At 41.3% G+C, this 24,914-nt stretch overlaps 1 protein-coding gene across 1 annotated transcript in view; it reads right to left on the bottom strand.

Annotated features, from left to right (window-relative positions):
* Nucleotides 1–23,780, bottom strand: part of grin2ba (glutamate receptor, ionotropic, N-methyl D-aspartate 2B, genome duplicate a) — a 146,742-nt gene extending 122,962 nt beyond the window's left edge. The window contains exons 1-2 of the mRNA XM_063904850.1: nucleotides 23,743–23,780; nucleotides 22,274–22,381 (exon numbers count right to left, since the gene is read on the bottom strand). Of these exons, the coding sequence (XP_063760920.1) occupies nucleotides 22,274–22,300 (27 nt within the window). The 5' untranslated portion in view covers nucleotides 22,301–22,381; nucleotides 23,743–23,780. The remainder of the gene's footprint in view (nucleotides 1–22,273; nucleotides 22,382–23,742) is intronic.
* Between the last annotated feature and the right edge of the window lie 1,134 nt (nucleotides 23,781–24,914).

Below are 24,914 nucleotides of genomic sequence, written 5' to 3'. Positions count from 1 at the left end.
TCAAACTAGCTTCTGGGTACCAAGTTCAATTAACTCTTATTGGAGGATAAAGGTGAATAAAGGGCGGGGCTTGTTGATGTGTTGTTTGAAAGACGCAACACTCAGTTTTGCCCCATAACTACCAGTATAGTCGCACCAGTGTGTGTTTAAGGCCTTGTTTTTGACGCGGCTTTGGCCCTGCTTCTTTACAGTACACACAGTAACACAGAGCTTTGGCTCGAGGCCAGCTGTGCGTTTATGATACTCATAACTTTATTAATTCATTAAGGATGGACACTTCATGTAATCTGGGTAAAGCAGCATGATTTGTCTAATGGCTTACTTTACTTTGCATCCTATGTGTTAACACTTTGGGGTTTCTGCCCAAGAGTATAGATCAAATCCTGCCTGTCATTTTTAGTCCATTGCCAACCAATTTCTCATGAGTTTTAAGATTAACGATGCATTTTATAATGTTTAACTCACCCACGTGCCTTGCCACCTAGCATTTATCTGCACTAAATGAAAAGTATACCTTTATTCAGACACCTTGAATCCGAAAGCAGTTATTTTATGTGAATGAAAAAAGAAAGAATAAACGGAAGGGAAAAATTACCTTTAAATAACATGAACCAGAAGTGCTAACTGCTAACTCATTTCCATATTTGAGGACTCATTCCTGCACCACCCGGCTAAGCAGAACTGCACACAATGATGATTTTGGCAAGCTTGTCCGACCAGGCAACAGTAAATAAGGAAGACAGTGCTTGGGATGGGTCAATTGTATAACCACAGTGCAGACCGGCTCCCAGCAGCTGTTCCTGGCAGTGTCCAATGGGCTCCCAGAGGAAACATCACAGTATAAATGGAAAGGGGAGTTGGGGGGGGGGGGTTTGGAGTCATTGCCAGAGACCCTTGACTCACTCTGCTAATAAACCGGGCAGCCGCAGTCACAATGTGAAGCGTTTCCTCATCGTTTGCTGAGAGGTGGCAGCTGCTGAGCGGTGGGAGCGCCTGCAGCTGTTTGATGATGTGCTGGTCCTGCAGCTGAGGGATCCACTGGGGAGAGAGCAGCACCATCAACCTGCTCCTCCCACACCTCCATCAGCCAGGGGTCAGACCACCGCTCGGAAAACTCTTCTGTCTAATTTAACGTCCTGTGTGTGTGTGTGTGTGTGTGCGTGTGTGTGTGTGTGTGGGTCACTTTCTATTTCTACGGCATGAGCTACTTTAGACGCTCACTTCCACGTTCATGGTTATTTATCTCTGCATGCTAACGTATGTATTATCCATTTATAGTAGAGATAAAGCATAGTTATCCGCACTCATAAGAGGTAATGCTTCAAAACAATAATTACTAGACATTATACTGTAAGTGCATTATAATTCCCATAGATTTTATACCATTTTAATTTTTATAATGCATTAGAATTCCTTTTAAAATGCAGTATGAAGGTGAGGTATATTGCCTCATAAGTTAAGTTATAAATGAGCAAAATCAGTCAAATGTAGGTCAGTTATTCTTGATAATTGAATTTGCTTTAACAGTCTACATCCCAGCTCTCCATAGGGTTTCGTTTACTTGGTAATAATAAGTGCTTGCAGTTCATTCCTTAAAACAGAAGCTTCAGATTGCTCATAATAAGGGGAAATATGAAGGGTATATTTCAAGCTAATTGTTATGGAAATAGCTTTCATATCAACTAAGTTTGTTAGAAAATGTTTTCAACTTTAATTGACTGAATTAATTTGATAAGTAAGCTCATTAACACATGAATACTACTGTTTATTAGATATATGTTTAAGAAGTACAATATCAGATGTGTGGGCGATATTCCATTATGCTTTTAGAATTTGCTGAGGGCCGATTAAAAATGAGCAAAAGGCCGCAGTTGGGCCCCGAGCCGTAGTTTGGACACCCATGTAATTGAAGAAGAACTCTAGGTGGTCCTTGTTTGCTTCAATAAAGTGTATTATGGGTATTTAAATTCTATGACACAGGCTATACGGAGACCGTGACGCATAGAAACGGACGTCTTAGAGACGATGCTCAAACTACTTTGAATCTACCATCAGCTGTTCCTTCCCGAAAAAAACACAGAGTCTCCTATAAGACACTTCCACACTTCAGATTGACAAATGTGTTTTGACAACACTCGGGGAGATAAGCACTTGGTCTCCAGGATCTCTCCCAGGGACACGTTTCTATTTACACCTCCTCCGCCTCGCACAAGAGACGCTTAATCTTCTCCATGATTTGTGGCTTCAGCTCCGAAAAAAATCCCCCCCTTCTCTCTCTGTACTTTCCGTCCTCCATCTTTACTTTATCTTTCCTTTGCCTTCCCGTCTCCTCGTCTGCCTTGCATCAGCATTATTGCTCCGGTGCATGTGTCATTGTGAAAGACCTTTACAGGAGTTATACAGCGCTGTATTTTAAATAGGTAACACTAGGGGAGAGGGAGAGCACGTAGCGCTGACTGACCCTCATGCCAATAACGGCGCTGTAATCACTTTAAATGTGTTTTATTGTCAGCTTTTCACAGATTAGAGCCACAATAATCTGTCCTCCTCTATCCATCTCATTCCAAGCTGTTATTTTTGGCACCGGGGATTCTGCCTTTTTTGGATTAGTACGTGTGGAACAGTTCTTTGTGAATATGTGTGTGTGTGTGTGTGTGTGTGTGTGTGTGTGTGTGTGTGTGTGTGTGTGTGTGTGTGTGTGTGTGTGTGTGTGTACAGGCAAGAAACGACAGTAGCAAGGTGTTGGGAGGCGAATCATCTCGAGTGGCCGTTGTGCGGGATCTTGAAAGAAGATGCTGAAATGCCGTGTGGCTGCATGCTCAAAAATCGGCCTCTCTGAGCAGAAATTTCACGGGTACGCTCGGATTCATAAAAAAAAACCTGAGCTCTAAAATATGCTTAAGCAGAACATGGCCTAATCTCCCACTGTACTGTGTCTGCCGGTACAATACACACATCAGGACAATAAGGACAAAGGAGAGGGAAACCAAATGCATTTCAAGACCCTTTAACACAAACACTTAACATTCCAAACCATCACCTTTGACTTCAAAAAATATCTGCTCCATCTCTCCATCAGTCGTCGACTACAAGCCTCTCTGACTGTCCGGCCTTAGAGAAATTAACCTGTGCTATGAAGAGAAAGCCTGATGCCTTGTATTAACTATTTTAGATATGACCTAGTTTAATGAGTATTGGCTACTTCTTCTTTTTTTTTACCAACTTTGTAAAATATTGTTAAAACCTTTTGGATCCGGATGTCTATAAACATACCTTTTCACACATTTATGTTGCTCTAAATTATTTTGTTTGAATAACTGTTTACAGCTAATGTGTGTTTTTTTCTGTACACTTTTTTTTTTTTTATTGAATTGGTATTATAAATTATTTAATATTATTATTTATTTAAATATCCTTTAGCATTTGTTTTATTTATTGTGTTTAATTTATTTATTTTATATTTATTTATTTATTTATTTAAATATATTTTAGATTTCATAAATGTATTTTATTTATTGCTTGCAACCATACCATTTTATTCCTTTCTTTAGTTTGGTATACACGTGTTTGTCTTAAAAAAGGAAATGTCAATAAAGATTTGTGTAGATCTTTGAATTCATATCGATTATTTGCTTCCCTACACAATTATTTGCTTTCTACAGCATCACATGTAAGTGTTACATAAAAAAGAACAATAATCACCCACGTACCCTTTTTAATTCACACCACCTCTGCAAACACACTGCTATCTCCCCACCTCTCCCCCGTCTCCCCTGAGGCTGAGTATTGACTGATGACTTCCATTTTCACCTATCAATTCTGCTGCTAATTTTACACTCTTCAATTAATTCCAGGTATTTTTTGCATGGGGCCCTGTTAGGATTAGAAGCTGTCAGAGGAAGCTGTTTGACTGCCGTTTTCACACGCAGAAAAAGAGGCATAATATCCACAGCCCAGTGTTGTCTTTTTCGCACGATCATCACAATTTTCTTGCCGACGTAAGGCTGTCACGGCTGTCTTTCTCCGTCGTTTATTTCTCCCGCAGGCTGGCGTGCCGAGCGCCTCTCCGCTGTGGGATGATGATGAGACTCCCCACAGAGATAATGACACCTACGAGCGGCTCTCCAAAAAACGGATGTCCCCCGGATTTAATCCCACCCAACGCTCAGAGAGAGAGACTCACAGCAGCGCTACATGCAGAAGCACAGACAGAGGGCCAGGTCTGCCAGCTCGACAGGCAGCAGTCAATGAGAAACACCAAGAGACACTTAGTCAGACCGGGCCAGCTCACCAGCAAACAGCCAACAGGAATAAAGAGCAGACATAAGTGAACACCTAGGCACAGTGGGTGGCAGCGACTGGTCTCCACAAACCTGAGACAGCTTTTTTTATCCAAAAACAGTGGGATAGGATGTCTACGGATAAAAATATCTTGTGATGTGTCTCAATTTGGACACTTTCCCAGGTACATTGCATGTCACACACTCTGGGCCCTCACAGGAAGTGGCGATCGACGCTGTTAGCTAGCTAGCATTGTTAGCTTCGGGGTAGCAAATCATTACAAACAGCTTGATTCACCCAGTAAACTTAACAATGGCTTAATTTCAATTCCAGAATAGTGTAACATATATTAAATTGTAGGGAAAAAACATCTATATACCTTATTTTTAGCATAGGGTTGTGTTCATCGGTCCAACCGTAGTCGCTTCCACATCAGTTACGTAGCAAAGATGGCGGTCCTTGAATTTGAGATGTGTCGAGCTTTGCACACTCAACTTTCTGACCACCATGTTGGTAATCAGTCATAGCGCATTTAGCCATAATTTGCATTAAGACGCACTTATACCTCAATAAAGCACAAATAAAGACGTATACAAACTAAGACACAGTGTTACCTGATTGTATCTCCACTTTGAGCTGATAATACACTTGATAAAAGCACTTTATGTAAAAATATCAGTTAGTTATCTTTCAGAAGTAGTTTAAAGAAACTACATCACATCGTATGTCACTATCGCTAAGCTAAAGGTGGCTAATGTTGAATATTTCAGGTAATAAGCTCTGTGGCCAGCATGTTTATGACATATCTCCTCATATTTACACTCATTTTGGGATTCTTTAAGTGTAAAAAGCTAACATTGGGCTATAAAGAAACTACAGCACGGTCACATGACTTCACCTCAAGCTTCAGACTTTCACCAGTGGGGTTTTTTACTGACTTATTTTTAAGTTGTAAAACAAAAAGGTGAAACATTTCTGAAGCTAGTGTAAACAACAGACCTCAAACGCTGAGACAAAGGAACAGGAAGTGGCAAAATGTTGACTACTTTCCAGTTTTTTTTTTTACTCTTTCCTGCACACTACGATTCTTATTCTCAAGCTTGTTCCACTGATTAAACTGCCTTGATGACGCCCGCTTATATGTTCTCTTTGAATTGACACCGGATAAAAGCAGCATCTTTAAGCATCTGTTGGAGGAGTTCTTCTTCTCTCGCTCCTCAACAAGGTCAGCGCTACCGGTCAGCTTCAATGACAGCCTTGCAACTGGTAGAAATTCAGCATTTTCACAGGTCAGACGCTTCAGAGCTCCCACTGCGCCAGCGAGCTGCCGCTGCACGTGACCTTAGGATGCTAATCAGTGTTGAAATATACTTTAGTGCTCATCGATTCAGATCATGGATGCAGATAATCTAACTGTTGGATGTAAGAAAAGAATCAGACTGCCAGAAACACAGCAAACATCTAGATTTGTGTTATCTAGAATATTGATCTACCGTTTGAAATCCAGTTAATTAAATGGACTTTTACTCCAAATAAACTTGCAATCCAATAAAACTATGAAACACAGCATTTAACCAGCAAAGAGTGGCATATAGTGTACAAAATCCAGACGTTTTAATTGTAATTAAAGCTCTTTAGTCTTTAATATCGATCTACTGTTTGAAATCCAGTTAATTAAATGGACTTTTACTCCAAATAAACTTGCAATCCAATAAAACTATGAAACACAGCATTTAACCAGCGAAGAGTGGCATATAGTGTACAAAATCCAGACGTTTTAATTGTAATTAAAGCTCTTTAGTCTTTAATATCGATCTACTGTTTGAAATCCAGTTAATTAAATTGATTTTTACTCCAAATAAACTTGCAATCTAATGGTAAGAGGTAACAGAAATCTGAAACACTGTAGATAAACAGCATAATTTGCACAATCCAGACGTTTTAATTGTAATTTAGTCTCTAGTATTGAACTACCGTCTGTTGAACAGTTAAATAAATAATATTTTGTACCAAATAAATTTACAATCCCATAATCTAATAGGGAGATTTAGAAGAGACCTGAAACACACCAGATAAACAGCAGAGAAAGTCACATCTAGTGTCCAAAACCCAGATATTTTAATTCTAATTGAGTCTTTAATATTGATCTGCCGTTTGAAATCCAGTTAATTAAATGGATTTTTAGTCGTAAGCTTGCCGTCCCATCAATATGAAATCAAATCCTCAGACGGTCTGAAATGAATTCTGCATGGAAGTCACTTTTCAAACACTGACGCACCAACAGTTTCCTCATGATATTCACGGCTGCATATACAACCAAACGGTGGCGCCGACTACAGGGAGGACGGGTAAAGATGATCTGGCACCCATCTCGGGTCAGGAGACCTCCAGAGCCCGTCGCCATGACTACCCGGAGGACTCCATCTTCAGCGGCTCAGTCAGCGGAGGGGATCGCTCCGGTACCTTCAATTAGCAGCCCATTATCATTCATGAGTTTGTTTGTGCAAAGCTGTACGATCGGATTCCAGTTAGTGCTGCTGCTGCCTGCTGAAGTAACGCAGAGGTGGAAGTATTTTCAGATAGCTATTAAAAGAGGCCGTATGAGGATCAGCCTCAGGTTCATATCAGTATTTTGTGTCTCTAATGACTCCATGCTTTAACGTTCAGAAAGCTCTTTATGTTTCTCATACTGCCTGTGCCTCTTTTGACCCTCTGTCTGAAACCAGAGTACAGTCTGCTCTGATTGGTTAGCTGGCTGGCTCTGATGTGATTGGTCAACCGCTTAGAGATGACCCGCCCCTTTAAACCATTACGTACAATGTGTTGTGTCAATAGTGGCGTGATAAGAAAATACTCAAGTAAAAAACAAGTATCTCAAATTTGCACTTTACTATAACGTATACAGAAGCAGCAGCAGTATATATGTGATTTGTCCCCGCTCCACCGGGTTGATTTCTGCTCCATGGACGCCCGGCTCATCCTCCCTCCCTCCCTCCCTCCCTCCCTCCCTCCCCCCCTCCCCATGCCGGTTGTCAGTTGTTCTTGCAAGACATGCAAAAGGTCATAAATTAGCAGTAAGGGCCTCTTGAAGGAGACATGCTGTTAATCTTCCACCTGGTAGTTCTCAGAGAAGCTTTTAAAAGCTCACTGTTTTGCATATAAATATATTCATAGATTTGGGTTTTATTTATTTCATTTGACAGTATAGCGTTGTTGTTTCTCTTTGACTGTGAAAAGACTTTTACCCGCTTTCGAATGGTGCAGAAATGTCCATATTGTACTGATAAAATATGCTGGTATTCACTGGAACTTTTTATTGTATTTTAATTGTAATAATTATTTATTACTAATATTGTATATTTTTAGTTTTTTATTCCTGTATTTTATGTATTTACGACAACTTCATTACATATTTTAATCCATTCATATTGTGTTAAACTCTCACTTTTAAATTGTGTTTTACTCAAAACAATTTCATATTTCTGTATGTTTTTATTGTAACCTTTTTAACTGTAATTATTATTTATTACTACCTTTTGTATATTATGTTTTTATGGTTTTTAAGAATATTTTTATTGTAACTTTCTTTGTTTTTTAATTATTGTATTATTTGTGAAGTATACATAAATATATAAGACTTATTAAGTATTTTATTTGTTAAAAAAAAGACTTAATAAAGCTAATAATATACCCTCATAAAACACATAATAAATGTAATAATATATCTTAATAAAGGCACATTATTTTCCTGCAGTCTCCTTCTTCATGCACCCATTTTTCATTGCTTATCTCAGATGCATCCAATATGCCCGGCGGACAAAAGCGTCCTCTTGTTACATCATAATACGGACTGCTCTTGCTCCTACGCTTCGATAGGATCATCCAACCCCGACAATAACATTCTCCACTTGTTGTGACATAATTAGAGGAGTGGTAGCGTGTGCTAAACAGAACCGCTGGCCCCGCAGCTCCAGCGCTCCCTGTCCTCCGGGCTGCTTTCTGTGATATAATGGTGTTGACCCCAGTGGCGCCAGACCCTCTGTATTGAGTTATTAAATTTATGCAACCGCTAAGCTCCTCAACTATTTCACAACGACGGTTCACGGAACACGGCCAGGGCCTGCTCGTGGAGGTTCGCAATGTCTGCCGGAGAATTGAGCAGCAAAAGGGAGGGAGACGGAGAGAGGAAGAGTCAGAGGGGGGAGAAGAATGAGCCCAGTATATTTTATTCAGTGGCAGCCGAGTACAATTCATAATCAGGGCCGACTGATTCACAGTTTTAATTAAAAAGTAGCCTTATAGCGCCCATGGTAACATCTTGATTTATGAAGGCCCGACCGGAGGCTCCCATCCACCAGAGAGAGTGAGTCCATCGTGGAGGAGCAGGACGAGGAGGAGGAGGAGGAGGAGGAGGAGGAGGAGGAGAGGAGGAGGAGGAGGGGACGCTAACACTCAAAAGGGTAGGGAAAGGTCTCGTTCCTCATAGATAGGTGGTTGGAAGTGAGGGCGAATAACTCTGAATGTTGCAGGGATGTCAACAGGTTTCAGTTTAGGTTTATAAGTAAGAAAAGATTGCAGTACCAAAAAGCACAAAGATGTGTTTATGGTCACCTGAAAACACCCTAAGGCTTTAGTGGACTGTACCATGTGCTCCTTTCAAGGGGGGGGGGGGGGGTGGCCCCTGTCAAACTTTTTAATTCAGTCATCTGTAATGGTTTCCTTTTAATTAGGTCTTCACAATTAATGGACAGAATTACAGAATTGCAACATGGACTGATGTAAAATCCTAATTGCAGTAAGGGTAATACTTAGCTAATGCACAAATAGCTCATTCTACAGTCAGATCATGCTAAGTACCCGGATGGTGCGCTTAAACCGGTCAAACGGTTCTGAACGCTTGATATTAACAATAGTGTGGTTTTTTTTTCAATATTTGATAAACACACCACTGTACTGGTGTTGAAAATAAGTCATGCACCATTAGTTTCATTGAGTTAATTGAGTAGTCTGTAATGATCGGCCACAGCAAAGAGATAACGTTGCTAGCTAGCTAGTTAGCAAGTTGGCAAGTTGGCAAGTTAGCAATTTAGCTATTAGATGAATGTCCCTTGTCATGTGCGATTTGAAAGAATACATGTTCACACTGCACGACATGCAATGTATTCAAGGAAGTGTCAGAATTTAGTAGGGATGTAGTCAAGACCACCTTAACCGAGACCAAGACAAGACTTTAAATGGGGGCCAATCAAGACCAAGACCGGAGTGAACCAAGACCAAGACAGAACCAAGACTGAGGCAGGGCGTGACCGAGTCATGACCAAGACCAGAGTGTACCAAGACCAAGACTTTGAGAGGTCGAGACCGAGACAAGACCAAGAGCCTTAAAGACCAGTCTCAAGACTACTTTTTTAAAGTCTTGGTCTTGTAAACTGAAATTTCACTAAAGCTGTTGGACAAAGGTAGGGGAGGAAAAGGTAAAATATTTCCCCTTGAGACGTAGAGAAGTAGAGTACAAATACCGTACAAATGTTGTACTTAAGCAAAGTACATCCAAAGCATAGTTCCAGTCTGCATGTACTGCAGCGACTAAACTCCCGGATGCAAGCCTCTGCACTGTACAACAACAAAAAGACATAGCATAGAGGGAATATCTGTGAGATAGATAGCTAAGATATTGGCCCTGGAATAAAAAGCCGCCTGGAAAACGGCCAGCGCTGCAAATTTAAGCATGGCTGATGGAATTTGCTTTGGTCTGACAGTAATGTTAAGTTTATGTCAGCCTCTCCATTTAAATCACCGCCATAACAGAACATCCCCCTGATACAGAGAGATTTTAATTAAAATACTGAGTGAAAGAGGGGAGATAAATGCAGGCAGAGCATGACAGAGGGAGAGCGTCAGATGAGAGAGATGATGCAGAGAGCGGGACAGGAAAAGCAACAGAAAACGAGAGACTAAGGGAGAGAGATAAGTGGAGAGTAAGGCGTTAAAGGAAGCAGGAATAGAGTCTGTTCTTCCCTCTCACTGCAGTGTTTCAGGACTCTACCGTGTTTTTGCTTCCTACCGTCACTCTCCACGATTGATTATTTAGGGCTGACTCACAATCACAACAGAAAGCACATACACAAAAGAACACACACACACACACACACACACACACACACACACACACGTGCATGGGAGAAGTGTGCATCAATTTGAATGATGCATACACATACTATGATCCATTTATGTCTCAGGCACACCAGGCCTCTGTTAAGTAATGAACATGCAGTCAGTGTCTCCCAACATTAACCATGAGAGCCCATCCATACCGCCTCCTTAATTACACAACTGATTCATCACAAAGATACGCACGTAGAAAACGGGTATGTGACAATCATTCATAATCGAAAAACAGTTCATGATTCAAAGTCAATTCTGGTCCCAATTTCAGGATCTACTCGAGTCTGAAGTCACAGAGGCAAATTATGGCATACAATCGAAGTGTGGATTTTATTTGAAAGGTTTGAATCGACTGATTTTAGCCTCTGAAGACCATTTACATGCACTAAAACTTTAACACACTGCAGGTAAGGGAAAAACCCCCAAAAGTCAAAATATAGCCCCTTTAAATTCTTCCCTTCTCTCTACACACACACATGCATACTGCAAATCTCATGATACTATTCCCTTTTACACTCTACAGTATGCACACACACACACACACACACACACACACACACACACACACACACACGAAAATGCGGCGACGGTATCTCATGTCACCCCGAGGGGTCTCCCTGCTTCATAATAGATATCAGACACTCGGGCAGCAGACACAGATAATGTCAGGGGGCAATTTTGTCCTGACAGATAATATGATTCCAGCGGACTTTAAATGAAATATACTATCACCCCGATGTCAAAAGCATGCCATTTACCGACGGGTAAAGGTTAGAGTCAAAAAAGACTTTATTTGCATGCAAAGAGGCAAATCCCTGCGGAGGCTATCACATGGGGAAGTGCACCTGATGCAAAAAAATGTCATTTATGTACAGTAAAAGGTAAATAATGTACAGTAAAAGGTCATTTATGTACAGTAAAAGGTCATTTATGTACAGTAAAAGGTCATTTATGTACAGTAAAAGGTCATTTATGTACAGTAAAAGGTAAATAATGTACAGTAAAAGGTAAATAATGTACAGTAAAATGTCATTTATGTACAGTAAAAGGTCATTTATGTACAGTAAAAGGTCATTTATGTACAGTAAAAGGTCATTTATGTACAGTAAAAGGTCATTTATGTTCAGTAAAAGCTCATTTATGTACAGTAAAAGGTCAATAATGTACAGTAAATGTCATTTAAGTACAGGTTGCAATGGACACAAAGCACCTTAAATATATTATTTTTCAATCATTATTCAGTTTTTTTGTTTGTTTTTTCCCCTGTTCCTGATGAGTGGATTGTTATTAAGTGATTTAATGTATTTTATTATTTTTTTAAAGATATATTTTGTACTATTTCATGCCTTTCTTTTTTATTTATGTATGCCTCGTGACCATATAATATTTAAAATGCAAAAACTAGATAAATAAACATGTTGCTTATACTTCCTTAACCAAAAGTAGACATTTTATGCAACAGTAGGCATTTATAGTATTGACTTGAAGACCTGTTTTGGTGCCTTTATTACTTATTTATGTATGCCCCGTAACCATATAATTTCTTAAAATGCCAAAAAACAAATTAACGGCCACGTTAGACATTTGTAAATACTATTATTGCATGTTTGTTTTTCTTCATTAAAAACCCAATATTGTTGTGGCCTAAAGTGTCTTCCTCCATAGAATATTTAGGATGGTTCCCGTCAATCACCGCCTCCGTAATTGCAGCCACTCTCCGTATTATGATGGAAACTCTGCCACATAAGCTGTAAAGCTAAGATAAATCCACTGAAGGATTTATGGTTAAAATTACACCGTGTGAGAGCCTTATGAGCTGAGACAGCTTGAATCCTCTGTCGAGTGCTCACTTCTGAGAATTAATATGGACCGCAGACGTCCTATAGACGCCCTGGCCCGGGACATTTTAAGGCCGATTGACTCTCTCTACGCTCCATTGAGTTTTATCTTACTGTTAACTTTGTGTTTAACGGAGCGTGTCGGTGACCCGGTGTGGGGACGTCTTATATTCTTACAGGTCTGTCTTCTGCTTTGTTGGTCATCTATGGGTCCAATAAAAAGAATACAACCTGTACCCGTCTCAGCTGTACGTCTGTTGTTATGTTAAAAGGGGCCCATTACGCTTATATGGTTTTCCCTTTCCTTTAGTGGCGTCATATAGGTTCTTGGTCATGCTGTACAGTATGTCCAGCAGTGGCCCAGTCAGTAGGGGCTTGGACTGGGAATCGTAGGGTCGCCGGTTCAAGTCCCCGAACAGACTTGAAATATGGAAAGTGGACTGCTACTTGGAGAGGTCCCAGTTCACCTCCTAGGCCCTGCTGTGGTGCCCTTGAGCAAGGCACCGGACACCTCCAATCCCCCCTCCCCATTGCTCCCCGGGCGCTGCACGATAGCTGCCCACTGCTCCTAGTACTAGGATGGGTTAAATGCAGAGGACCAATTTCACTGTGTGTGCTCTGCTGTGTGCATGCATGTGACAAATAAAGAGGGTTTCATCCTCCGATTCTATCTATCTATCTATCTTTGTAGCACACACAGGTTTGGCTTATTTGAAGCTAAGGACTCTGAGTCTCTTTGGATAACTAGCATCAGATAAACAAAATCTACTAATATAATTGTGTTCCAGGTATCGGTGCGCCGCCTTTAACCCCACCGGTGGTTCGAACTCTGGATAGTAGAATGAAAAGTTTATGTTCCCCTCTAGCGACGAGGAATGATCACACATTGCCATGTTTTATTTGCTAATTACGGTTATTTTATTGAGCAAGAAATGACATGATGTGAATAAAGGCGTCGTGCTTTAACATGATTTCCACCCGAGTCAGGTCAGATAGACTTCCATTGACCAGTAACACAACATATCCCGTGATCCCTCTCTTCACAACAACATCATGGTCCCTTTTCTTGTTTTTGTTTTCGAGAGATCCTTAGCTACAGATACGACACGCTGTGAGTTAAAGCACAGCCTCGTTTCATCAAATCGACCTGGTTTGAAGACGTTGGCGAATCTGGCAGGATCATTGATCATCAGCATTCAATAAGAGGATTCACAGTAAGTAACCTCCAATCACTCACTCACTTTCACACTCACACACACACACACACACACACACACATCATTAATGAGGGTGCCACGGGGTCTGGCTGTGCGAGCACTTTCTAATTGTCTTATCATTCGAGGTGGCACATTCTTGGGCCGAGGCTTTAATTCAACCCATTTAAGCCGGGAAAGCGTTGCCGCATTTCTTCCATTAAAACCGGGGGCGCTGTTGCGTCATTCTACCATTGAAGCCGGGAAAGCGGACACGTCATTTTCTGGTACAAGACCTCTGTGGTATTTGCATGAATTATCGGCCTCTTAGCCCAATGAAATGCATCAGAATATATAGTGGCAGACTTAGACTACTGCTGAATTCTGAAGTTAGTGAAGGTAGTGATATTGACGATCTGCACAGCGCTGATGACATTATTGCTGACTACTTTGAACCCGTCGAACCAATCGACCGGGACTTATGGTTAAGACATATATTTGAAGACGGCGACGATGATGACCATGAGTTTGAAGGTTTTGAAACCGAGTGGAGGACGGAGAATTACCACTCTAATCCACAGAGTTTTTTCAACCGCACCCCAGGGGTGAAAGTCGATTCACCTGCAGAGGCCACTCATGAAAGCCACAGCTGTAAGCTCTGAAATACCTTTTGAATTTTGTTTCTATCTGCTACAGAGGCTGAGAAATCAATTATTTAGTAGGCGTTGACACAATGGCTGAATTTCCAGAAACACTTCAGGTTTTAGGGGGTTCTTCTAAAATCGCCCACAGGTTTTACAGGCATTTTTCATGGCCTAAATGGGTTAAACAACCAGTGCTCATCAAGGACTGGTGACACACACACACACCAAAAGTACCCTAACCATCACCCCTCTCTCACACACCCATGTCACCGCTCTCTCCTTTCTCTTCGTCACCCACCGTGCCCCCACCCCCGCTCATGGTGAATTAATTGGCAAGCTGTTGCCACGAGATACGGCCTGTAGTGGAAACGAGCTGGCGCCGATGTTATTCTGTTTGTGTGTAAACTACCACTAAGAGCACGGCGCTGACGGAGAGTCCAAAGTGTTCAGCACCTTTTTGAAGGTTAGAAAACCACAAAATATATATCTTTTCGGCTGTCTGGGGGGACTTTCCTCTGCTGGAGCTCGGAATAAAGGAACAGCTAGAAATAACAAATGCTTCCTTAGAAAAAAAGCTAAATACTAAAAAGACTGAATTAATAATTGAAAATCAACAAAACAAAGCATCTTCCCTCTAATTGTTCAGTCCCATTTCCATATTTGGAGTCATTTTTCATATTTTCTTGACCTGCAATTGTCACACAACTAATTAGTTTTTGTTGGTACTGTAGTTGCATAATGTAATAGACTTTTCTATATATTCAGGACTGTGAATCAATGATTAAGTTACTCATTTCTAAGTTGATAAATGGAACAATAATCTACACAATATTTTCATAATCAATACAGCATTTGAAGAGCTTTCCTGTAGTGTGTTAGATAGGGTTTTGATGCATGTAAATGGTCTGCAAAGGCTAAAATCTCAACGTTCCCTTCCTTTCTTAAATAATTGTTGGATGTAGCAATTAGGCTTTTAACTTGAAGTTTTATCCAAATCTTATAGGCGATGCTTGAGCTCATTAAAAACAGTGTCACGCTTCAGCCACAGGACTAATCTATAGCTTTACATATCCAGCATCTGCGACACAAAAGGGACAGTGTGAGGAAATTGATCCACGATGAATCCATGGGTACGAGGGAGTTTTCACAATTGAACAGTCGGGGCACTTACAGCGTCTGTAATACTGCACAAGCTTCCAGAAATCGATGCGAGATGCAAACGAGCACCATCGATGCGAACGCACATAGGAGAGAGGTTAAACAGCTGCAGGTGCACCAAGTTTAATCAGGCAAACTTTGACAAAGCTATTACGTCTGTACCCCTCACAATAGCTCACATCCCAATATCTTCTCTTTGTGTTGTCCTAGTATTGCAGCATCTATTCAAGACATATTGGCAACCTCTTCTTTCCTTTCTCCATCCCTCTTATCCCCCGTTTCTCTGTCTTTCTTACGCCACATAGCACAGATTTTGACAGTATATGCGAATGAGGTCCCTCAGAGAGACATTAGCTCCCCACTGGGAGTTCTTCTGCTAAACTCCCGGCGGGCTTTTCTCCTCAACACAACGCAATCAATAACTCTTAATATCATCCACTGGCAAACACAGTCACAGCTGAAGGCAGCAGGAGGCTCTGGGACAGACCGAGGCAAGGTGAGTATAGTTATACACCTCAACAGCAGCAGCAGAGTGGTGCAGGAATGAGTCCTTCACCCCAGGAAGTATTAAGCATTTTACCACTTCCGATTCCCTCGTCTTGAAGTCCACATTTCTCTCATTTCGGGGGGTTTAATGCCTTCAATAAGTTGTCCGTTATTACTGAATGACACCTCTTTATCAGGGTACTGTACCTAATAGAGTGGTGCAGGAATGAGTCCGTAAACCCAGGAATGATTTAGCATTCTAGCACTTCCCGTTCCTTCTTTTCAAAGTTTTTAAAGATGTGTTTTTGATATAAAGCAGGTCAGAAAATGTACAGACAGTGTTTGCCACAGAGCTTATTTTGTGCAACATTACAAAAGTCAATGGAAAATACCATTGACTTTTTATGGAGGTAGTCTACACGTCATCACTGCACTCCATTCTAATTTTTACAACATCACAAAACAGGCTTTAAGAGATTTTTGAGTGCGTGTGTTGCTCGGCTGATGACGCACCACCATCCAATCTCATGGGGTGGGGGGGGGTGTAGGTAGAACACTGTATCGGGGGAGAAAGTAATCCCTTTTCTGGTAGAGACTGATTTACTGTCTGGCACAGTTTCCATAATGGCAAAAGAGAAACGGCGGTTATGGAGTGGAGACGGAGAAACATGAGTATTACTTAGTTTGAAGCTTCGGAACAAAAAGACATTGATCAAATCCTGTAAGTGTGACATTAATCCTGACACAGGTGTTACTATCCAAACTAAAGCTTGATCACAAGAGCTGCCCTTAAATCAATGTTGTACACAGTTATGCAAAGCTTACATTTAGTCACAACCGAATAACATAACCAGTTTTGGGAGTGAGTCAAACTTTTCTGTTGTTGTTGTGAGCCTTAGTATTGAGGATGTTCTGTCTTACTGCTCTTCGACTCTCCAGTTTATAAATAAATACAGTGTTGGGATTACAACACAAGCCGCTCTAAGTTGAACAGAGTTTTGTTAAACTTACATTTAGTGAGGGGCGGCGGGTAATGAAGGCTCCATAAGGCTAAGCTCGTCCTTAATTATTGTTCTCTATGCTATTGTGCACCAAATATAAAGGGGTCGGCAGTAGCTCAGTCTGTAGGGGCTTGGACACCAATGGGTCGGCTTGGACACCAAAGGGTCGGTTTAGAAACCAATGGGTCAGCTTGGGAACCAATGGGACGGCTGGGATAGCAATGGGTCAGCTTAGAAACCAATGGGTCAGATTGGGAACCAATGGGACGGCTGGGATAGCAATGGGTCAGCTTAGAAACCAATGGGTCAGAATGGAAACCAAAGGGTCGGCTTGGAGACCAAAGGGGCGGCTTGGGAAACAATGGGACGGCTGGGATAGCAATGGGTCAGCTTAGAAACCAATGGGTCAGATTGGAAACCAAAGGGTCGGCTTGGACACCAAAGGGGCGGCTTGGAATCGAATGGGATGCTGACTCAAGTCCCAATCGGACCAAAAGTATGGAGCACTGCCAAGGTGTCCGTGAGCAATATATACAGTATGTATTCAGACCTAATGTTTTGTACTCTGTGTGTACTGGCAGAGAAAAACTGAAGTATAAAAAGGTGTAATTAAAGGGTCCACTTCTTCTAAACACTATCAACAAATCACTCAGCCAATGTCCCCTAAACGTCTAATATGCATGCTATCGGAGAAGGTTGCATATCGAAGCACAGCTGCAGTATTTAGTTCATCCAATGATTTACATTGTGGTCCTGATAATTGCGATGGCCATATTTCCAAGTTTTCCTGGGTGTTTAAAATCCACTGCACCCCTCCTCCTCCTCCTCCTCCTCCTCCTCCCCTTCCTCTCCATGAAGGATAATGTTGCCATGGCTCTGGGCTACAACTTGACCTGTTTTTTTTTAGCCCATATTTGTTTAAAATTGGCAAATTGATAGCATGAAAAGCTTTCAGAGGATTTTGTGCGGGCTCTTTGAGTTAATTCTTTAAAAATAGATTGAATTTATTCTGCTAAACAAAAAGATATTTCGTGTGAATATAAAGCCGACTTCTCGTGGTTTTTGCTTTCCTGTAGTGTGTGCATGTAAATGGTCTGCTCATCAACCATTACAAATGATCTGTGTCTGTATACGCGTGTGTTCATTTCATATGTTTATAATGTGTGCATGCAGTGGTGCTGTGTGTGAGCAGCTTTCTGAACGTCAGCGCTCGGCTGTTGCTGACGTGGTTTTCTGCCCTCACCTAGGAGTTGTGTTGTTGAAGTGGGTGAGTGATTTGTTATGGTGTGTGTGTGTGTGTGTGTGTGTGTGTAGGCCACAGGTCAGCAACTTTATGTAGCCCTGATCGACAAGAAACACTAACGCTCATGCCTGCAGGACTAACAGTGCACAGTGTCAGAAGGTTTGGCTGAACAGTCGAGAGAAAGGGAGATGAACGCTTTCTTTATTTCTATACTTTTTCTGAGTTGAGACGGAGAAACACAAAGTAGTGGGGCTCGCAAGTACAACAGAAAATCTTCGATTCACTCTCAACTTGTTACCCATACCTGCCTGAAATGCCTCCATTGGACTCCTTTGTTTACTTCTGTAACACAATGACATCACTACGTAACACTTAACGCTTCTATTGGCTAGCGCTCCAACACATTGTACGCGATAGGCTAAAGGGCGGGACATCTCTAGGCCCCTAAATACAAATATGAACCTGAAAATTAGCATTATATGTCCTCTTTAAACAAAGAAGATGGCCGTATTTAACCACAATTTCACGGACCGAAGTTATGGTGACCTGTCCCGTTTCAGTTTTTTTTCAACCAAGAGTCTCAATGTACTATATCATAAAAGAAATCTGTATAAAAAACACACAAGTCCTTATATTTAAGATGCTGTAAGCAGTATACGTTGACATCATTCAATGGTAAATTACCTAAACATGTTAGAAAAATTGCTGTTGATTAACTTCCTGTTGATCGACTCCGGCGTTATATCTACCCGACAACCGGAGCCCAAACACAGACGGAACCTGAAGCCTCGGCACAGCAGCATCCGACAACGTGCCAGAGAATAACAGATGTTACCAAAGCAAATGTTGGAAGTGCAGCGCTGCAGCTAATGACTGGATCTGCAGGCCCTTTTCCAGGTGACTTATGTTAGTGCTCTGCCGCTGCAGACGAGGATTGAGCGAGGCTGTATTGATCCGATGTTGTGCAACCCGATCGATGCCACCGCACAGATCTTAGCCGTGTTTTTTCAGGTCAAGGCCCATACGACACGTGATCTCCCGGTCCAGATTCAATTAATATCAAATGATACTGTGAGATGGATGACCCGCCGGAGACTCACACTCACCCCGCCGCTGCACGGTACAAGTTTATTCAATTACAAGATAATTGAACATCAGTCGAGCCGAGGTGCAACAATATGATTGGGATTCATTACAAGAGGGAAAACGTGCCGGGGTGACTTCGCTGCGCCTGAAAAGTTTCTTTGAATAAGAACGAGTTACTGAATTAATGAGATATCCTAAAGACAAGAAGTCAAGCTTTAAAAAACTCACTGCTGCACTCTTTCTATCCTCCACTACCCAGAAACAAAGACTTACTCTTCCTTTGTTTCCTATCTATAACAGTTTCTTTATTTCAGCATTAATTGAACTGTGTCTGAGTGAACAATGTGAACTATGGTGTAAGGAAAGACATTTTCACATAACAGAACACACACAACAACGCTCCTAAATGTGCTCTTATTTAGAGAAACTGTCCAAGGATAACAGAAGTGCCGCAGGAACGAGTCCTAAAACCCGGAACTAAGTTAGCATTTCACAACTTCCGGTTCCCTCGTCTCAGAGTCAATGCGATTTCTCCGTAGGATTTTGGAAGATCGAAATAAGGTCTGTGGTTGACACAAATGTAAGAGACGGATCACGTTTTGTTCTACGACATTAAATACATCAGCAGTGACCCCCCCCCCCCCCCCCCCACCCTTCTGGGTCGGCCTACAAAAATATGTCATCCCTGTGGCGCTCTATAAAGAGGCATGGAAAAATATAATGATGCCAGTTAGGAATATTCTCCTAAAATAAGCCAAAGAAGTGTGTGATATGGGTTTTAGTGCACGTAAATGGTCTGCAAAGGCTAAAATCCACCCCCCTTCCTGAAACGCCTCCCGAACATAATGACATCACTATGTAACACTCGCACTTCTATTGGCTAGCGATCCAACACATTGTACTTCACAGGCTAAGGGGCGGGACATCTCTAATTGGTTGACTAATCACAACAGAGCCGGCCAGCGAACCAATCAGAGCAGACTGGGCTCTGGTTTCAGACAGAGGGTGAAAAGAGGTGCTGCAGCACAGGCAGTATGAGAAACATAAAGAGCTTTTTGAACATTAAAGCATGGAGACATGTCCCAAAATGCAACGCCAGACAAGACAAATACACAAGAGGTGCTCGTTTGTCTCACTGTTACACATCGATACAGAAATCCTCCATTAATTACCCTTCAGCGGGAAGGAAAAATGTGATGTGATCGTACTTTATCTCACATAGTCAGTTCTGTGCATTTGCTATAATTGATGACGTGGCGTCTAAATAACAGGCTGTTGTTAATTGGATTTGACTGAAAAATGAGCCTCGCTGCACTTAATCAATGTCGCTGAGTGTCTGTGATACAATGACGAGCCAAAATTTCATTTAGGTTCGGCACACGAGGGCCGGAGATAACGCTTAAAAAAAACCCTCATTGTTAATTGAATATATTTTAACTATTCCTAAACAGATTATGTAATACTTGCATAATAGGCAGACTAATACGAGTTTTTCAAAAGAAGGTAGGGCGGCTAATGAGATTCACCACCACCGCCGTTTAATTCATCTATATGGTAATGTTTTATGACGCGAGGCAGTAGTAGAGCAATGTGCAGCGTCAGCACCAGCGGTGTGACTTTCAGCTGCAGACGGACGGCCGAGGCATTTCATTACCGAGCCGCTCTGCTGCTGGATCAGGCTGACAGAGAGGAGAGGCGCTGTGTGATGGCAGCGTTTGTAGAGTATGCATCCCATAAAAAACACACAAACCCATTTTTCTCAATGAAAGAAACATGATTGGACGATTCTGAGATGAGATTCGTTTGGATTCATTTGTCATTTTTGCTGCAGACATAACTGCATCAAGACTATGAATGTCATCCTGATTCTTTAGAGGTGGAATTACATTTATTCAAATACTACATTTTTGAGGTACTTGTACTTTACATGACATGGTATTTAGGTGACTCTTTTATCCAAACATGTCTTACAGAGGACACACACTCTTTCCGTGCTTTTATTCTGAAAAACACTAGCCACTAAAAAGGACTTTTACTCTGAAAAACAAGAGATAAAAGCTCTACTATCACGCTTGTTGTCCAGTTTTAAAGGTCATCTATTGAGCAAAATCCACTTCTCATGTCTTTTATACATAAATATGTGTCCCCAGTCGGTTAAGAGACATGATATGTGATAAGATGTGGTACTGTACTGCAAATATACACCGTTTTTTAAAAGTAAATAATAAGTAAATCGACTTAAAATTGACAAACTACAACATACAAATGATATGACCAGTATTTGTTGATGACAAAACAGGTCAATATTATATTCTATAATAATATAAAACTATGAAATACTTCATTAACATTTTCATTTCAGGTCTTTGACTTGTAACAGAGTATTTTGAGGATTAGGTATTGATACTTCTACTTCGGTAAGAGATCTGAGTAGTTCTTCCACCTCTGTTAATAGTGCATGGGATAAAAATAGGAGGAAGAGGAAGAAGAAGAAAGGTTGTAGTAGCAATTAAAAAAGGCAAAAAAGAAGCTGAGCACCGAGGAGATGAATTTACGAGGAAACGATGGAATCTGCTGATATGATAATGGCCCCTCATGGGCCCTTGTGGCGAATACATTTGCGCTGTATAATTTTGTCCTGGGACAGAGAGGAGAGTTATGTCTTCTTTTATCTTATCACACAAAACATACCGTCCCTCTCTCTCTCTCTCTCCTCCTCGTTACGGCTACAATCGAGCACAAACACAAGCGGTCACACACTTCCGACACAAAAATCTCATCCTACAAATCCTTTAATTGCCTGATCAATGTCGGGAGAGCCATGCAAATTAAGCCGATAGTCGATCGGGTCGGGGTTGAACGTCCACTGATGTCTCTGATCAAAGTGCACACTGTGCTAAAAGACCCCGGGATTAAACCATTCATCTACGGGCTCCACCTTGAACCATTATCCTGACCCTTAAGCGAGCCTGACGTGAGATACAGAGCAAAGAAAAGCCTTTAGAAGTTTTATATCATCCATCACAGAGCTTTAAGGAAAGCAGCGCACTTAGGAAAGCAGCAAACACACACAGGTGAGATAAGACGGGATGTTTTCAGCGGCGCTCTGCAGGGACGAGGCGAGAAAACTAAAATAAAAACAGCTGTGGAGATGCCTCATGCATCAAATATGTCTTACCTTTTGTTTTGCCAGCCAAAGTCTCATCCCGGCGTCTCAGAAGTAGCATGATGGTGCGGCCTGGGACTCCTCTCTCCCTCTCATAGCCTCAGACTGAGGGAGGCTGAACTGAACACAAAAACAACATGAATATTGATTGCAAGATGCAGGAAAACGAACAGAAAAGTTAGCAATTGTTCTTTTTAAAAGGCTTGAAGCGCAATGAAACCCAAAAGACTCCATATGTCCCCCCCTGCAAGAAGTTTTCTTGCATAGATAAATGGTCTCCTTGATTAATATATTACACTTAATTATAAAAGATACCACGTAGAGAGGCGCAGGAGTGAGTCGTAAAACCCAGAAATTAGTTGAATGAGTCAGCATTTTAGCACTTCCTGTTATCTTTTCTCAAAGTCAATGGTTTTATAAGCGTTTTGTTTAGATTGGTTGGTCTTAAACTCAACATTTTCCTGACTTATTTTTGTTTTAATGTCTCCAATAAGGTCTCCAGGGATAACGACTGATAACTCTGTATCAGGATACTAAGACAGTGAAGCAGGAATGAGTCCTTAAACCCAGAAGTGAGTTAGCTTTTCCAGGGCCCCTCCTCTTTTAATGTGCTTTTGGTTAGATTTGGTCGTGCTGAAGTCAATGTTACTCTGATTTATTGTTGGTGTAATGGCTTTGATAAGGTGTCCATGATTAATGAAGTACAGCTCTTTATCAGGATAGAGTGGTGCAGGAATGAGTCCTTAAACCCTGGAATGAGTTAGCATTTTAACACTTCCAGGTGCCTCTTCTCGAAGTCAATGGTTTTCTGAATGTGTTTTTGGTTTTTGTTTGTTCTACTACATAAAACACGTCAGTAAAAACCCCTCTGGTGAATGTCTGAAGCTTTTACAAGTCTTAAAAAGAGCGGTTGCTAACAAGTGAGAGACTACTGAATGTAATTTCAACCAACGTTAGCCGCCTTTAGCTTAGCATTGGTAACATGAAGTCATGTGACCGTGATGTAGTTCCTTTATAGCCTAATGTTAGCTTTTTACTTCTTGCGATTGACAGTACTCTTCTAAATGATATAGAGGTGTTAATAGGTGGGGATTGATGTGTGAGACGACTAAATGTCATCACGCTGAACATTAGTCGCCATTAGCTTAGCATTGGCAAGGTGAAGTCATGTGACTGATGTTGTTTTGTTTGTAGCCTAACATGTTGCCATGTGGACATTATCCTGCTGAAGCATCATAAATGTGTGACCTTATTTTCTGCAATTATCCAAAATCCAATTTGCTTTTCATCAAGGGAGCCTTTGGGATGCTAACTTCCTGTACGGTTACAAAAATACGTCGTCACTGCACCTCTCTATTTTGGGGTTTGTTGAAGCAAATTCAGATGTCCATGAGCGCATTAATCTCTCCTCCACATCATAATCCTTTCAGTGTTGATTGGGAACAAAGAGTTGGCACTGGGGGGGGGGGGGGTGGACTCACAGCAGTTTTAGGTAAAATCCTCGACAGGTCAAGAGGGTAAAGCAGCAATTTCGAGGTAATTGTACTCCACAGGAGCAGCTTCACTTCGGTCTCCCCTTCGCTCCTCCGAAGAGACGTTAGGCGTCGCTTGTTTTTCCGACGTCCGCCACTCTGTTATTGGAAAAGCAGAAGAGGGAGGACGGAGGGTTAGAAACGGGTCACAGTGAGTCAGACTCTAATAAAAACCATACTGCTCTCTGCAACCTCTGACCGGCCCGGCAGAATTAATAATGATTAAATGAGGTGAATATAAAAATGCATAACTCTATCTGAATACAGTGGTAGGAGAAGTACTCAGACCTTGTACTTGAGTAAAGTAGAAGTACTCAGATCTTGTACTTGAGTAAAGTAGAAGTACTCAGGTCTTGTACTTGAGTAAAGTAGAAGTACTCAGGTCTTGTACTTGAGTAAAATAGAAGTACTCAGATCTTGTACTTGATTAAAGTAGAAGTACTCAGATCTTGTACTTGAGTAAAGTAGAAGTACTCAGGTCTTGTACTTGAGTAAAGTAGAAGTACTCAGGTCTTGTACTTGAGTAAAGTAGAAGTACTCAGGTCTTGTACTTGAGTAAAGTAGAAGTACCAGAGTGTAGGAATACTCTGTCACAGTAAAAGTATTCTAAATGTTCCTCCAGTGAAAGTAGAAAGTACTCTCATCTAAATGTACTTAAAGCAGCGACAGTAAAAGTAGTCATTGTCTGATTGGTCCATTTCAGAATAATATCTCTGATATGTTTTATAATGATTGATCATTAAAGTGTTCTCAGAGCTGGTAAAGGTGCAGCTAGTTTGAATGGCTTTGTATACTGCAGGGTAGCTGCTGGATTTACTGCAGGTGAACTAAAGTCTGATTTAAGGGAGATTATATTTACCATCATTAATCCTAATCTGCCTAGCAACTAAAGATATTAAACACGTGTAGTGGAGTAGAATACCTCAAAATTGTACCGAAGTAAAGCATTTAAATGATCTTAGTGACTTTAGACCTCTGATTCCTGCTCTGTAAATACAATGCCTCGTTACTTTGTTTAAATGCATCCCACATCTCTCTTTAGTGAACTGTGTGAGTGAGTGAGGATGGAGGAGAATCCAGCCCAGTGTTATAAATAATACATTTCCTCCCAAATTTGCTGT

The sequence above is a fragment of the Eleginops maclovinus genome, chromosome 16 (genome assembly GCF_036324505.1).
Source record: "Eleginops maclovinus isolate JMC-PN-2008 ecotype Puerto Natales chromosome 16, JC_Emac_rtc_rv5, whole genome shotgun sequence".
Taxonomy (NCBI): Eukaryota; Metazoa; Chordata; class Actinopteri; order Perciformes; family Eleginopidae; genus Eleginops; species Eleginops maclovinus.
The sequence above is the reverse complement of the archived record's forward strand: the minus strand, read 5'-3'. Positions and strand labels throughout refer to the sequence as shown.